Here is a 15,712-nt window from a genome sequence, read left to right on the forward strand (position 1 = left end):
CATATTTTCAACAACAGCTCTGTAATCTGCTAGGATTGTATCAAAAGTCAACATTTAGAATGAAAGCTTGGATACACTTTTATAGTTCAGCTTAAAAATAAGTAGCTATTAGTGGCTAGATTTAAGAGCTACTTATTTAATAAAAGTCAACACATTTGTAAAAGTTATGAAACTGTAATTTTGGGTATTTTACTGAGTGAAAACATGAGTATGCCTTTGACTTGGCATAATGATGCAGTAGACTTACTTCTTCTTTATTAATTAAAATCATGTTTTTAACCAAGAAAGTAAAGAGAAATCTTATTGGCAATTCAGTTGTTTCTCGCTTAGGAGACTGACACTTTCCACTTCTAAGCTAAATAATTGTCATGGTAAAGTAATTTCCTTGAAAAGGACAGACATTGATTCAGCTCCTGTTACTCACAAATCCTATTTCAAGTCAAATTGGAAAACTATTAAGTTTTTGGGAAAAAATCAATAGGTATCAGGAAACCATTAGATCTTGTGGCCCTTGCTATATCTTGCATGAGTAATCACTGTAAACAGCTGACAGGTATTTCACTGTTGACACAGAGTGATGCTTAGGGGACCACATCTTATCAGGTTAGTGGACAGTTTTAGACAGGGGAATGAGTTCAGTTATCCTTGTTTTCCCCTTTGCTCATTCTTTCAGACAGCACCGTCACTAACTGGGACAGTGATGCTTTGGAAAATCAAATACTTTCCTTTCTGTCAGTTTTCTGTTTAATGTGTTGCGGCATAGTAATCAGGGCATGTACCTTGATGCTAAACCAGTTCATGTCAAAAATAAGTTTAAGTTTCTTGTTGAGAAATAATTTTTCTTTAGGACCAAATTTTATACCTGATACTAAATAAGTAGTATAAAGTTTGAGTAATACCAGAAAATTTACAGTTTGACATTTTTTTCTACAAAAATTATAAGTGAGCTTATTTTAAACTGGTAATCTTCAGAATTATCTGTTTGGTTTCCTTTCCTTTGAGGGATGATTTATTATTTTGGTCTATATGATTATCTTATTCAATAGGAGATGAGAAAATAAAAATAAGTTATGCGTATTCAGCCATTATGCTCAAATTGTTTGACAGTGTCAGTTGATAAATTATTTTGACACTGGTAGAGCTTGTAATTTGATTTATGACTGTTATAGGTTGGTCTTTGTTTATTTTTATTTTTTTAGAAATAGAGCCATAGGAATGACTAAATTATTAAAAGTTCAGTCATTATAGTTCCCATAAGAAGATTGGAAGGAAGTCCAGGTTTAATTTGTGTGTTAGTTAATTCTTTTACTGTAAATCGGAACAGATAAAAATCAGGATTTGCAATTTGAAGAAATATTTTAATTTGATAAATATCATCCTACTTTGAATTTGCAGGTGCTGTGGCGTCTATGTTTTGGGTCGATGCTGAACTAGGGAGTGATATTTATCTTGATGGTAAGTTAAACATAATTTTTTTTGCTTTTAAGTAAAATTAATTTGTATGGTTAAGTTCATTTTGTTTCTATTGTAATTTTAATTCACTGTGCTATTGTTTCTTAAGCTTGTATAGTTTATAATGAAATGTTTATTCATAGAGCTTCTCAAGCCCCAGACAGTCACAGGACTAGAATCAGCCTTTTTCTCAAGTCCCCATTTGGGCTTTCATCTTAAAATGCCACAGAGATTGCCTGTGTCCTCTGTTGCTCCAGTCCAGCCCTTAGTATAATGTTAGCACTTTATATGTTAGTCCAAGACAATGGAAGGGTCATAGTACTGCTTTCATTCATTTTCCCTTAAAGATAAGAACTAAGTGTATACACACCTCATCTTCCTTTATTTACCTGATCACTTGTTACATTTCATGCTTATAAATTTTATGTCATGTCCTTGGTTTAGCAACTGTGTTCATTACCTTCCATCTTCTCTCTTTCTCTTCCACTTTTCTTTAAACCAATTTTAAAATAGAGATTTGTAGGGTAAAATTTAAGAATCATTGCGGCTGGGCTTCATGGGCACAAAAGAGGCAGCATGAAATTCTGCTCCTAAACTTTCAAAGAAACTATTTGGCATATGTTCAGAGATGACTAAACTAATTGATCATTTGGATCATTTGAGATCTTAGGTACTTGTATACAACATTTTTTGTGTGCTAGGTTTAGTAAGAGAGGTTAGGAATAAAATGTTAAAGGTATCTCAGATTCTTTAATAAACATTGGGAAAGCATTGATTTTGGTTATGTGAAAATAAACTTAAAATAACATGTCTTATATAATTGATCACATTTTACATGATATTATAAAATTTCTCTTAGTATGTATTATAAGTTTTTAAGCACCAAAATCTCATTTGTTACTTTTTAAATGTATTTTATAACTTCTAGTTTCTTAGAAGTAGAGGTAGATCCTCAATACATACTTGAAATGCATTTATTCTTGAGATTGACTTAAATTACCATTCATAAGACAAAAAATATTGTATTAAATAGTATTTGAAATGAAAGACAGCTTTAATTTTCTTCTCAAAGTATGGTTATATAATACTAATAACCATTTTTTAAAAGGTTAATTAAAGTGTTTTTTCCTTTATAGGTATTGTAACTGTTGTAGATTCAAAATATGGAATAAAAGTAAGTTGAGAGAATATGGGTTATTAATTGTGAAGGGCTAGGAATATAGGGGTTTAGTTGTATTATTGTCTCTGTTTCTGGGTTTTTTGTTTTTTTTGGTTTTTTTGAGATAGGGTCTTACTCTAGCTCAGGCTGACCTGAAATTCACTATATAATCTCAGGCTGGCCTCGAACTCACAGTGATCCTCCTACCTCTGCCTCTCAAGTAGTGCTGGTATTAAAGGTATGTGCCACCATGACCAGCTATTTGTGTGTGTGTGTGTGTGTGTGTGTGTGTTGAAATTTTTAAGCGAAAATCTTTTTCAAAGTAGTATTCTCAGTAATATATGCATTTGTAAGTTTTTAAATTATTTTGTGTTTTTAAGGTATGTATTTCTTTTCTTTTAGTTTGGTTTCATGCTGTGATAAAATTTGGAGTTAACTATAATATTTTATAATAAGGCTATGGGGTCAGGATAAAATTTGGGTAGGTGTAACTCCTCACTAGAATTTGACCCCATTATTAGTAAGTTTTTCTGTTTGGTAAAAGGAATTGAGCTTAGTAAAGTATATGATGTCTTGTTTTTGTTATAAACTAGAAATTGGGCTTAAAAATATTGTCTTACTTGATTTTGAAGAAACCACAATTTGTACATTAGAGTACTGAGGACAGATTCTCCATTAAGGATCCATGGCTGTGAATGCTTTTGTTAATTGCTGAGTCATTTAGTTGGCTTCAGTTTATAAAATTTATTAAGTAAGGCCCTTAAAAGCATATTGTTGTAAAACATAAAATAGTGTTTCTCAACACTATTAGTAGAAAATGAACCTATCTTTGCCCCAGCACCCAGTCCCATACTAAAGTCAGCTTTACATACAAGGATCAAAATAATAATTTTAGGCTGGAGAAATAGCTTAGTGGTTAAGGTGCTTGCCAGCAAAGTCAAAGGACCCAGGTCCTGCTCACTAGTACCCATGTAAAACTGGATGCACAGGGTGGCACATGGGTCTAGAGTTTGTTTGCAGTGGCTAGAGGCCCTGGCGTGCCCATTTATTCTCCCTCTCTCCCTCCCCCTTTCTCTCTCAAAGAAATAAATATTACAATATTAATAATAATAATAATTTCTTGGGAATTTAAAACAAATGCTTAGAAATTCATTAATTCTGTATTTTACCTCTTAATGCATCTGAACTTGCCAATTTTTAAGTTTGTTTTCCTACCAGATTTACACAGGAAGATATATCAGTTTTGTCAAATGGCTACTACCAACTACCTCCTCAGGGTGCCCTATTTGAGAAATTTGGAACATAATTCCTTTACCAGAGTTCATAATTTAAACTTATAAATAGACTATGAATCAATATTATAAAATTATAGTTTTATTAAGAAAAAAACTAATTGCTTTTTCTTTTCTTTTTCTGGAGACAAGGTTGCAGTGTTTTTACCCATGCTGTCCTTGAATTTGTTTGGTATCTCAGGCTGGTCTCAAACGTAGAATCCTCCTTCTTTCCTACACCTGAGTGCTGGAATTGAAAGTGTGGATCACCACATTGGGCTTGATTATGTTTTTTTGAAACAAGCCGGATTTTTTAAAGTAAAGGTAAATTTAACTATGGGCAGGAAAAGGGCGGGAAGAGAAACTGACTTAGGGAAGGGTAGTATATACACACCCATGTGTGCCTATGAGCATTCTCAAGGAAAAAAAAAAATCTTAATGGCTGTTTTGAAATCATTTCAAGCAAAATGTGAATATTGATATTAAAAAATTCCCCCCCAAGTCCCCCAGGAAGCCATGGATTTCTCCTTTTGAACATTGATTATAGGCATGTTTGAATTCTTGCTGTCTATATATTTATTAATAAATTTGGTATACTTATGAGATAGCAGCTATGACATTTCTGGTTTTTTTGGTAGACTTAATATAGTATATCCAAAGTCAAACTCTTGAATTTTATATGTGTGGAAATAATTTTATAGGTATAGTTGGATCTAGAGAGGAATAGAATTTCTTAACAGCATGATAGCGGCCAAGAAAACAAAGCATCATTGTGAATAATGCAAACACAGTATGCGTTTAACCCCTGCCACCTTGATAAAACCTCTTAAATTATTAAATCAATATACCTACACCAAACTGACATACTGTCAGGATAATGGAAACTTTAGATTTTCTGAGTCGGATGCCAGATAAATAACTTTGCCTTTATATAAAGAATTTGCCAACTTGTCCAATTCCTTTGGTTGCAAAGCTTGACCTCAGTAGCTGCTTGTGATTCAGAGAATTCTGAGGCAGTACAAGTAATGACACTTGGATAATGGGCAGCAATTTAAGGGTGTCATGCTTCACAGAGCCAGCCCATCACAAGTAAAGCTGAGAAATGGTACCCTGTGGCCAGCCAGCCAAATTGAAACTGAAGTGGTAATTGATATCATAGGCTATCACTCTAATGGGATTGTCACCCATTGATCTGAAATATTCATTTTTTAATCATGGGCAAAGAATTGGACAACTTAAAATGACAGCCCTCTATTCTCATGGCTTGACACCCAGGCTACTGACATTGTTCTTCCAGTTCTACAAATGTGACAGCATTTAATGCCATGGAATCAATGAATGAAGTTACAGAGAAAAGGTCAAGGAAGGGGTTTCATTTTGGTTCTTCTCTTGAATTGCACAAGCTGTTGAAACAATTCAGTCTGAAAGCAGTCTGGTTTGGAAAAGGCGAGAAAGAAAAATAGGCTGACATTATGCAATGTTTTAAAAGCTGAAGCAGTGTTGCATCTATAACCATCCATGTAAAAGAGCTGCTGCTTCCCCTTCCTGCCTTGTTCTGACATCTTTGAATTTATTTCCACTTTAGTTAGCAACAGTTCTTTCTTAGCCAGTGAATTTTAAGATAGCTTTGATTTATTTTCTTTTGTTTGGTCCTGCTTGCTATTTTATTTTTGCAGGAAAGAACCCCGTGCCCCTTCTTGAAGTTGTATCTACAGTCATAAGTAACTTCAAAGATTTCTTGCCCGCCCCCCCCCAGTATGATTGATGTTCACAAATAAAACGTATATTTAGGGTATACAATTTAAAAACATTTTAAATGTATTTTATTTATTTATTTGAGAGAGAAAGAGGCAGAGAGAGGGGCAGGGGGAAGGAAAGAATGGGTGTGCCAGGGCCTCAAGCCACTGAAAACGAGCTCCAGATGCATGTGCCCCCTTGGTCATCTGGCTTATGTGGGTCCTAGAGAGTCGAACCAGGATCCTTTGGCTTTGCAGGCAAACACCTTAACCACTAAGCTATCTCTCCAGCCCAGGCATAAAATTTTATGCCTTGATATACATGTGTATATGTTGTAAAAACATTGTGAAATAGTCAAGCATTAACATATGTGTCAGCTCACATAGTTTGTACTTTTAAAAAATATTTATATATTTATTCATTTGAGAGGGAGAAAGAAGCAGAGAGAGAGAGAATGGGCATGCCAAGGCCTCCAGCCACTGTCAACGAATTCCAGATGTGTGTGTCTCCTGGTGCATCTGGCTTATGTGGGTCCTGGAGAGTGGAACTAGGATCCTCTGGCCTTGCCTACTCCAGCCCTAGTTTGTACTTTTTGCTAGTATGTGGGGAGAGATCTAAGCTCAGCAGATCTCAAGGACTCCATCTAGTAGTCTTAATTGAACACTATGTCATGATTGGCTTTCTAGAATGTATTCATCCTGTGAAGCTGAAGGTTATATCCTTTGGTCAACATTTAAAAAAAAAAAATATATATATATAATAATATATATATATATATATATATATATATATATATATATATATATATATTATTTCCGTGGAAAGAGAGAGAGAGAGAAAGAGAGAGAGAGAGAGAATGAATAGGCATGCCAGGGCCACCAGCTGTTGCAAATGAACTCCAGATGTATGTGCCACTTTGTGCTTTATGTGAGTCCTGAGGAATTGAACTGGGGTCATTAGGCTTTGCAGGCAAGTGCCTTAACTGCTTTAGTCCTTGGCCAACATTTTATGTCCTCTTTTCCCTTATACCTGTGAATGATAACCCATGATATTGATTATTACTTCAGTTTCATTTTGTTGTGATAAGCCACATTGGGTATTTGAACTTTTGCATTTGAATATGTTGGGTTAATTAGTACCAGAATCATTATTGCCTTTTTTGATGTATAAAAAAAGGTTACTTTTAAAAAATATTTTTATTTATTTATTTGAGAGAGAGAGAGAAAGAGAGAGAGAATGGACACATCAGGGCCTCCAGCCACTGCAAATGAACTCCAGATGCATGTGCCACCTTTTGTATCTGGCTTCCATGGGTCCTGGAGAATAGAACTGAGGTCCTTTGGCTTTGCAGGCAAATGTCTTAATCACTAAGCCATCTTTCCAGCGCAGTAAAGGTTACTCTAAGTAATGTAGGGCTGATATTCAGAAAACATAAATGTTAGTGTGTGTTTATTATTTTTTAATGTTTGTACATCTTCCATATGTGCATAGAACAGTGCATTTATCTCTTAGGGTATAATTATATATGATATTACACTAAGAGAATTGTACATATTAGCAGGCTTTTATTTTGTGAACTTTAAATTATTTTTAGATTTAATCTGTCTTGTCTGTCTGGAGGTAATCAAGTGTTAGTCTACCTCATTTACTTTTTCTCTTTTTTTTAAAACTTACTTATTGGAAGACACAGAGAGAGAGAGAGAGAGAGTGAGCATGCCAGAGCCTCTAGCCACTGCAAACTCCAGACCCATGTACTACTTTGTGCACCTGACTTATGTAGAGGAGTTGAATCTGGGTCCTTAGGCTTCCCAGGGATGTACCTTAACCGCTAAGTCATCTCTCCAACCTCACCCCCATCCCTACCCTTTACCTTTGAGTGAAATTTCTAAACTTTTGGAGGAATAAATAGATTGTATCTTACTTTGTGAAATACCGTTTTAAATTATACTTAGGAAAACTAAAAAGCAAATCTTTAATCTTCTGTCAGGTCTATTTTGCTTCATAAAGTCATTGCCAAATAATCCAGTTAATATGTAAATGAATTCCAAATTATCAACATAATACCTTAAAATATTTCAGAGTTTTATAAGGATTTTCAGGATTATAGAATCATCCAGAAACAAATGCCCTGATAATTGTCTCATTGTAAGTAGACTTATTGCTCAATGGAATGGGATATTTTGCTACATTTTGTATAGAATTTTTCAAATAACACTTATATATCGATGTCAACAAATAGTGTTGTTAACGATAGTCCACTTACGGGCTGTTTGTTGGGCCTATGTGCCAGATTGTTGTAGGTCTGCTAATACCCTCATTCTCTGGAGGCAGGTTGCATCATAATAGGATGTGTGCTAGTCTCAACCCAGTAATAATTATGCATGTTACTTGGTCTTTTGGCATGGGGTCACTTTTAATATGATACTGTCCGTGTTTGGAGACCTCCAGAGTGGTCTGCAGTTGAGTTTATAGGATTGTCTCCAAAGTGAAAATATTGACATGATGTTAGTTTAGTTTAGTTTCCTCCTGAACGGCATTTTTTCAGCCTTTAGAAGTGGAAATTTTTTTTTGATCTGTGGTCTTAAACAAGACTAAGTAAAATTATTATCAACTTGCCCTTAGGTTCTAAACTGTGCACATACCATGATGACCTCCTCCAATGAGTTGTGAGTCTAGCTTGGTAAAATAGTGTACAGGATGCTCCTTCTACCTGTTCTCTTCTGTATTCTTTAGTTAATACTTGCAGATAGAAAGCTGATTTTACATGACATAAGAGGACAAAATTTTTACATAATGTTCTCTTTACTTTTGTCAGGCATGTTTTCAGTTAAAAATAAATAGACCAAAGATAGTATGTAAATACAATATTCTTTGGTGTTCAAGGTATTAGATTTCAGTTCTTTTATAAAACAGTAACAGTCACTTCCCATAGTAGTTTTAAAGCCTAAATAAATTAATGCATGTAATGACTTAGTAATTTTATAAAGTTTAATTCCAATATGAAGAGTGTGACTATGATGTAGTTGTTTCTAAATGCTGGTAACCAGTTTTTTACTGGATCAGGAACTTCTCTTGAGGGTTAACGTGTTGAGAGTGAAAGTAAGAATTTGCAGAGGACCATTTCTGGCAAACCCTATGTCATAGATATTATAAATAATATTGAGGGAGAATTGTTTCTAGAGAGATGAAAAGTACTTCATTGCCTTCTAACTCAGTCACAGTATTATTTTTGAGTTAGCCAAAGTCTGGATCAGCAACATAAAGGGCCACTAAGAGGCCAGATCGCTATGTGTGTGTGTATGGGTCTACAAAGGATCCACTGTGTAGAGGCCAGAATTAGGGCTGTGTCCCTCCCGCAGCTTCTGTTTCTAGAGAATTTGAATAGCCTAGTAAGTTCTGATCTATATGATTGTAGTATGGGGAATGGCTCAGGGGATAGGAATAGGGTAGGTAACTTAGATTTCAAGAAAGTAGTTTTAAGGGCTGAGGATGCAGCTCGGGAGTACAGTGTTTGCTTAGCGTGCACAAAGACCTGGATCCCCAGCATCCGGGTAGAGGGGAGTAGTTTCAGTGATTGTCCCCTTCTTTCTTTAAATAAGTAATAACAAATGATTATCTCAAGAAAATCTACATAAAAAGAAAATGCCTAAAATTTGAGTTATAATTTTGTATATTTTTATGATGCTATTAATTTGGGACCCTTTTTCTTTTTAAAAAAGGAAAAAGCAGAAGTACAAACTCCTGTATTTTCTTCCACACAATTCCCAATGGTTCATTATAGAAAATAGAACACAAATTACAATGAAAAATGCTTTAAGATAGAGAAGTTCCTTGTGGTTAGTTAGGCTCAGAATCAAATAGTACATGATTTCACAGTATGCGCCATCTAGAAAAACTGAGAGCTGGGATGTGGTTACTAGAGATGGAGGGGAAAGAAGCAAGAGGAAAAAACAGTTAACAAGTACAAAGTCATAGCAGGTAAAGGAAATACTCTGTTACACAGAGGATGATTGTAGGGAGTGTTTGAGATGATGCGTGTCCTGTATCTTGAGCTGCTCATCCCACGATGTATATATACATCTACTGAAACCTTACTCTGTTCCATAAAGATGCCTGGCTGTCTTTAATATACCAACAACAAAATTGAAATCTATGTATGGTGGCATACACCTGTAACTCCAACGCTCAAGAGGTTGAGGCAGGATTGATAGTTCAAGGCCAACCAGGGCTACATAGTGACATCCTGTTTCCACAAATAAAACAAAATACCCAGAAGAACTAACCAAACAAAACCATTCAAAGAAAACAAGCCGGGCGTGGTGGCGCATGCCTTTAATCCCAGCATCTGGGGGCAGAGGTAGGAGGATCTCTGTGAGTTCAAAATCAACCTGAGACTAGATAGTGAATTCCAGGTTAGCCTGAGTTAGAGTAAGATCCTACCTCAGAAAACAAAAACAAACAAACAAATAAAAATTAAATAAAGAAAACAAAAAGATCTGTTTGGCCTGGTGGCATAGGCCTGAAATCCCAGCTATTTGGGAGGCTGAGGCAGGAGAATTTTGCTACAGAGCAAGTTCAACAGGAGTCTTGAAATAGAACACATTATTATTATTGGTTTTTTGAAGTAGGGGGTCTCACTCTAGTTCAGGCTGACCTGGAATTCACTATGGAGTCTCAGGGTGGCCTCAAACTCACGGCGATCCTCCTACCTCTCTGCCTCCCGAGTGCTGGGACTAAAGGCGTGCGCCACCATGCCCAACCTAAAATACAATTTTTTAAAACAGCTGGAGAAATAGGATGTTCAGTGGTACAGTGAAGTTTAGCCTGTGTGAAGTCCTACAGTTAATCTTCAGTACCAGCAAGAAAAAAAAGTTTTTTCTGCATTTGTGCATTTACAGGTCAAGCTTGTTAAAGTCTTGTTAACGGCAAGAAAGATAGCTTTAAAGTAGAATCCTTTGTGTTGGCAGTAGGTTTCGTATCGCACCACAGTAATCCTTTTCACATTCTGTTTTGTTCAGCATTTAACAGAAGAAAAACCTGATGGCCTTATCAATGAAGCTACTAGGTATTCATATTTAAAATTTATACTGATTGCTGGCCAACTAGAAAAAAATCTTTAATCAGTCAGGTGAAATCATAAAATAAACTGAAAAAAATATAGTTACCAAATATATTTTTCCCCATGATTTATTAATGATTCATCATAGTCTGATAACATTTTATCCCAAACCACCTATATTGTGGCATAATGTGAATGCTGGGCACAGTTCTTTCATTTTGATGAATTTGGGAAATAGTAACATTGTAAATATTTTATTGTCATAGAGTTCCTTTGGAATTGAAGAAATGGTTCATTTTCTCCCCCCAAACTGCATCACTCTTTACTATTATTTAATATAGAAGAACATATATTGAAATACTTTTAATTTGTATTTCAAGCCATTCTTAAGAATCTTTATGTTTCTAATTGATTTGTCTTTAGATTTATAAATATTTAAATTAGATGGTTTATCCTAAACACATTTTTGTTAATGGGACAGTGGCTTAGGGCAGAGAATATCACAGAAAAACGGCTGCTTTTAACAGTGAGGCCCCTGCGTGAATGATCCAGACAGAAAATGAGACCACAGGAAGCAGTTGCTTCCTTGTCATTGTGGAGTATGAGGCCCAGTTGTTTGCTGTCCCACCTAAGCATGTAGAATCAACCTAAACATTATTGCAACTTTTTCCTTATGAAAATTTTTATTATAGGTAACAGGGACTGGGGAAATGACTCAGTAGTAAGGCGCTTGCTTACAGAGCTTGCTGACTTGGTTCAATTCCTCAGCACCCACGTAAAACCAGACACAAAAAAAGTGGTGTGTGCATCTGACATTTGATTGCAGTGGTAAAAGATCCTGGCATATGCACACATGTGTGCGCATGCACTAAATGAAATGGATTTTTTATAGAAGAAAATATGTAACTAAGTACCTATCACTCTCTGCTTTATTTCCTTGAGACAGTCTGTCACTGAACTTGGAATTGCTTTTTTTTTTTTTTTTTCAGGCAAGACTAGCTGATGAGGGAATACCAGTGAGTCTTCTGCCTCCTCCTGCCTCAGCACTGGGGTTGTAGACATGTGTGGCTGCATTACGCTTATTAAGAAGTTGCTGGGGTTTGAACTCAGGTCCTTATGCTTAAACAACAAGTGCTCTTAGCCACTGAATCATCTCCCCAAGGGCTCACATGGATTATCCTTATTTCTGCCATATTAGATATTCCTGAGTTTTATGTTTTTCTTTACAAAACAAGAATTGAAAATCATTCTTTTGATTATAAACTTTTGAGGCTTATGTTATAGACTTAGGGTAGCAAAATATTTTTGAGTGAAATCTGAACTTGTGTCATGATGAGTGTAGCTCCTCTGTACTGGCTGACAATAAATAGGGTAAACTGAGTCACTGGTTTAGAACCCAAAGTGGTCCTTGACTGATTGAAATAAGTTGTTTCTAAATTTATTTTTGATTTCCTAACATTGCTCTTTTGGGTTTGTTCTTTGCTCTTTTAGGCAAGTTGCATTGGCAGATATCATTCTCATCAACAAAACAGACTTGATTTCAGAAGAGGAGTTAAACAAGTTAAGGACAACTGTTAGGTACAATAGAGACTGAGACTATTTAAAAAATCTAGAAGAAAGGATTTTCAGTGTATCCATAAAAAGAGTGATAAATGTTGAACAGATACATATGTTTAACTTAAGCATTCTACAGTCTGTACGTGGTTGAAATACCATGTGGCACTACATCAGTATGCACATTTTTATGCTTTTGTATTTCGTTTAAACAAAATATAAATTTATTATTATTTTTTTAAAAAACAACGTTGGTTATAAAATTGTAAGTGTGCTAAGGACCTGCAAATCTAAAATGCAGTATATAGAGTATTTTTACCATGACACTTGCCCTGTAGAAATGTGAAATACAGGTTAACCTGCTTTTTAAGGTTCATTAAGGAATCACATATATTGCTGTTGGCTAATTGACCATTAAGTAAATAGGAATATAATTCAGAATTTATAGGCTTATATTCAGGGTCCTCCTGCTGCATTTATAAGCCTTTTCTTGTCAGCTCTTTGACTTAACTAAAGTCAGAGTGTTTCCTACCCCTTAACTTCACCTATGACAGTTAATTTACTTTCCCCTGGATATGTCTTTCAGGTTCCAATTTTACTCATGTTTTCTTGCTTTGCTAATTTCTGAATTCATTTCCTGTCCCCATCCCCATTGGCCGTTCCATACATTTTTATAGAGCTCATTTGTGCTCTTTCTCCTTCATTCCTTGATGTCTTCCCCTGCTCAGCTGGTGTCAAGTCTCCCCCTCCCACAACCCCCTCTGGAGTTAATGTTTCCTTGATTATCAGCTATGTCTTGTCTTTCAGCTTTTTTTAATGTCCTCAATGCCCGTGGGCAAGGCTGATCAACAGGATAATGTGAATGGTTTTCAAGTACAGAAAATGATCCAAAATCCAAAGGCATTTTGATAGTAGCTCTGGAGAACTCCATTCCTTTTGAATCCAAAGATGGACTTTCAGATGAGTTCAGAGCTCAGGGCCTTGTTTTGAATTATTTACTAAGACTTAAAACTAAACAATGCCCTACACAAAGCTACATTCAGTCACTTCTGTTACAGCTCATTTTTAGTGGGAATAGTGCTTTTTTTCATGATAGCTCAACATTACCATATTTAATATTTATAACTTCTGCTGACATCAGATTTGGACTGTGATATTAGTTCATGCAGTATATGTTATAAACTGAATCAAAATTTATAATTCATTAGGGGATTGTTTGCAATGATTATGACTAAGAAATTCATATATTTTTCTATAGTTGATATTATTTTAGTAATAATACACTTAAATTGTAAAAAATAATGTCTCGTGGCTAGGGAGATCACTGCACATGGGACAACTTTTTGCTGAGGGTGTCCTGTGGCATTCCTTTTAGTTGTTCATCATCAGTTCTCTATTTGTTCATCTAACTTCATTTTTTCCTATAACTTGCCTTATATCTAAATATTTAGTATTTTATTACACATTTTCAGTTTGTGAGCACTTTATTCTATCTGAGCTCCCAGTCTTTCCAGTGGAGTTTGTGATCTGTTTCCTTTTTATGTATTGGCATTTTAAAAAATACATACATACTTACATAATGTATTATGATCATATTCACCTCCCATTGCCGTCTCTTGTTCCTGTGGCCCTCCCTGTTCTTCCCAACTGGCCTCTCTTCTACTTTAATGTCTTTCTCTTTTTTCTTTTCTTAGTTTAATTAGAATTACTTGCATGAGTTTAGGTGGAGGATTATTAATAGGAACAACTTATAAGTGGGTGCACCACTGAAGAAAATGTCTCCCCTCCCCAGCACCCATTAACTACTAGTAACTCTTCAGGAAGGGTTCAGAGCATCATGAGCTCCTCCAGCACCCATGATGGAATGTTGGTGGACCCAGACTTATGCAGGTCTTGTGAAGGTAACACCAGCCACCGTGAGCTCAGGCGTGCTACAGCCACTTTGTGTCTAGAAAGCCGTGCTCCATGGATTCCTTCCCATCCTCCAGTTCTTACATTTTTTTCTGCCCCTTCTTCCGGTGTTTCCTCAGCTTAGAGGGTATGATAGAAATGTTCCACTTCTCACTGGGCACTCAGCAGTCACTTATTCTCAACACATTGATGAGCCTCCCTAGTAGTTACCACCAACTGGAAAAAGACGCTTCTGTGTCCAAAGCTGAGGACAGCACTAATCTATGATCATAAGCATAGGGTTCAGAGGGCAGTTTGACGGGTACAACATGGCCGTTTAGCCAAATGGCAACAGTAGCTTCCTTCCGAGGGTCTGTCACATCATGTCTTCTTCGATGTAGGAGTGTACTATATCAGATATATGGTGTGAAGGAAAAGAACTAAATCATAAGAAAATGCAATTGTTTTCCATTTTCACTTTTTACTAGTTCAAGATGTGTTTATATTTGTTTACTCTGTGTTTAGAAATACGATTTTTGTGTGCTTTGAAAAAACGTAACACTTAATCTTTTCCATTTTATTTCAGATCAATAAATGGACTGGGGAAAATATTAGAAACACAAAGATCAAGGTATTTTTGAAACTAATTGCTAGGACTGGGTTGTCGCTTAGTTTGTAGAATGCTTGCCTAATATGCATGAGATTAGGGGTTCAGTTTTCAGCCCTGCATGACCTGGTCATGGTGACATATCCCTGTAATCAGCGCTTGGGTGGTAGAGGTAGAAGGATCAGAAGTTCAGAGTCATCATTGATTACATAGGGAATTCAAGGGCAGCCTGGGTTTCATCGGATTCTATTTCAAAAAATACAACAAGGCTGGAGGAATGGTTTAGTGGTTAAGGCGTTTGCCTGCAAAGCCCAAGAGGGCTCACATTAGCCAGATGCACAAGAGGGCGCACGTGTCTGGAGTTGGTTTGCAGTGGCTGGAGGCCCTGGCGTGCCCATTCTCTCTCTGTCTACCTCTTTCTCTGTCAAATAAATAAATAAAAATAAAAATTTTAAAACAAAACAAAAAACTATTACTAACACTAATAGCAAATAATTTTAGTTAACAATAAACATTAAGGAATTGATAAGTAATGTGGTTGTTAACAACATAGGTGCATTAAAAGTAGAACCTAGCTGGGCGTGGTGGCGGATGCCTTTAATCCCAGCACATGGGAGGCAGAGGTAGGAGGAACACTGTGAGTTTGAGGCCACCCTGAGACTATATAGTTAATTCCACATCAATCCCAGGTCAGCCTGGTCCAGAGTAAGACCCTACCTTGAAAAATTGAGAGAAAAAAAAAAGAAGAACCTAACATGTTGTTTGGAATGCTCTTTATAAATTAGTTTGGATTGTTTAACCAGTGTCCTTGCTTAAGATTAGAGCTTTGATTACACTGTGTAACTGTGCTTTTGCTTAATGAGAAAGAATAAGACTTAGCTAGCGTGGTGTAACATTTCTATAATCCTAACACTTGGAAGGCTGAGACAGAAGGATCTCAGTTAGGCCATCTTGGGCTATGTAGTATAATCCTGTCACAAAAA

The 15,712-nt window shown here is 35.9% G+C and overlaps 1 protein-coding gene across 4 annotated transcripts in view; it reads left to right on the forward strand.

Moving 5' to 3' along the window:
- Positions 1-15,712, forward strand: part of LOC101618180 (putative COBW domain-containing protein 7) — a 59,888-nt gene that overhangs the window by 19,911 nt on the left and 24,265 nt on the right. For 2 of the 4 annotated variants that reach the window (XM_045133260.1, XM_045133274.1), the window contains 5 exons: positions 1,396-1,455; positions 2,589-2,626; positions 10,638-10,684; positions 12,170-12,256; positions 14,709-14,753. In XM_045133260.1, coding sequence (XP_044989195.1) covers positions 1,396-1,455; positions 2,589-2,626; positions 10,638-10,684; positions 12,170-12,256; positions 14,709-14,753 — 277 coding nt within the window. The remainder of the gene's footprint in view (positions 1-1,395; positions 1,456-2,588; positions 2,627-10,637; positions 10,685-12,169; positions 12,257-14,708; positions 14,754-15,712) is intronic. The other 2 variants (XM_045133263.1, XM_045133270.1) reach the window with 2 other exon arrangements.

The sequence above is a fragment of the Jaculus jaculus genome, chromosome 1, assembly GCF_020740685.1.
Source record: "Jaculus jaculus isolate mJacJac1 chromosome 1, mJacJac1.mat.Y.cur, whole genome shotgun sequence".
Taxonomy (NCBI): Eukaryota; Metazoa; Chordata; class Mammalia; order Rodentia; family Dipodidae; genus Jaculus; species Jaculus jaculus.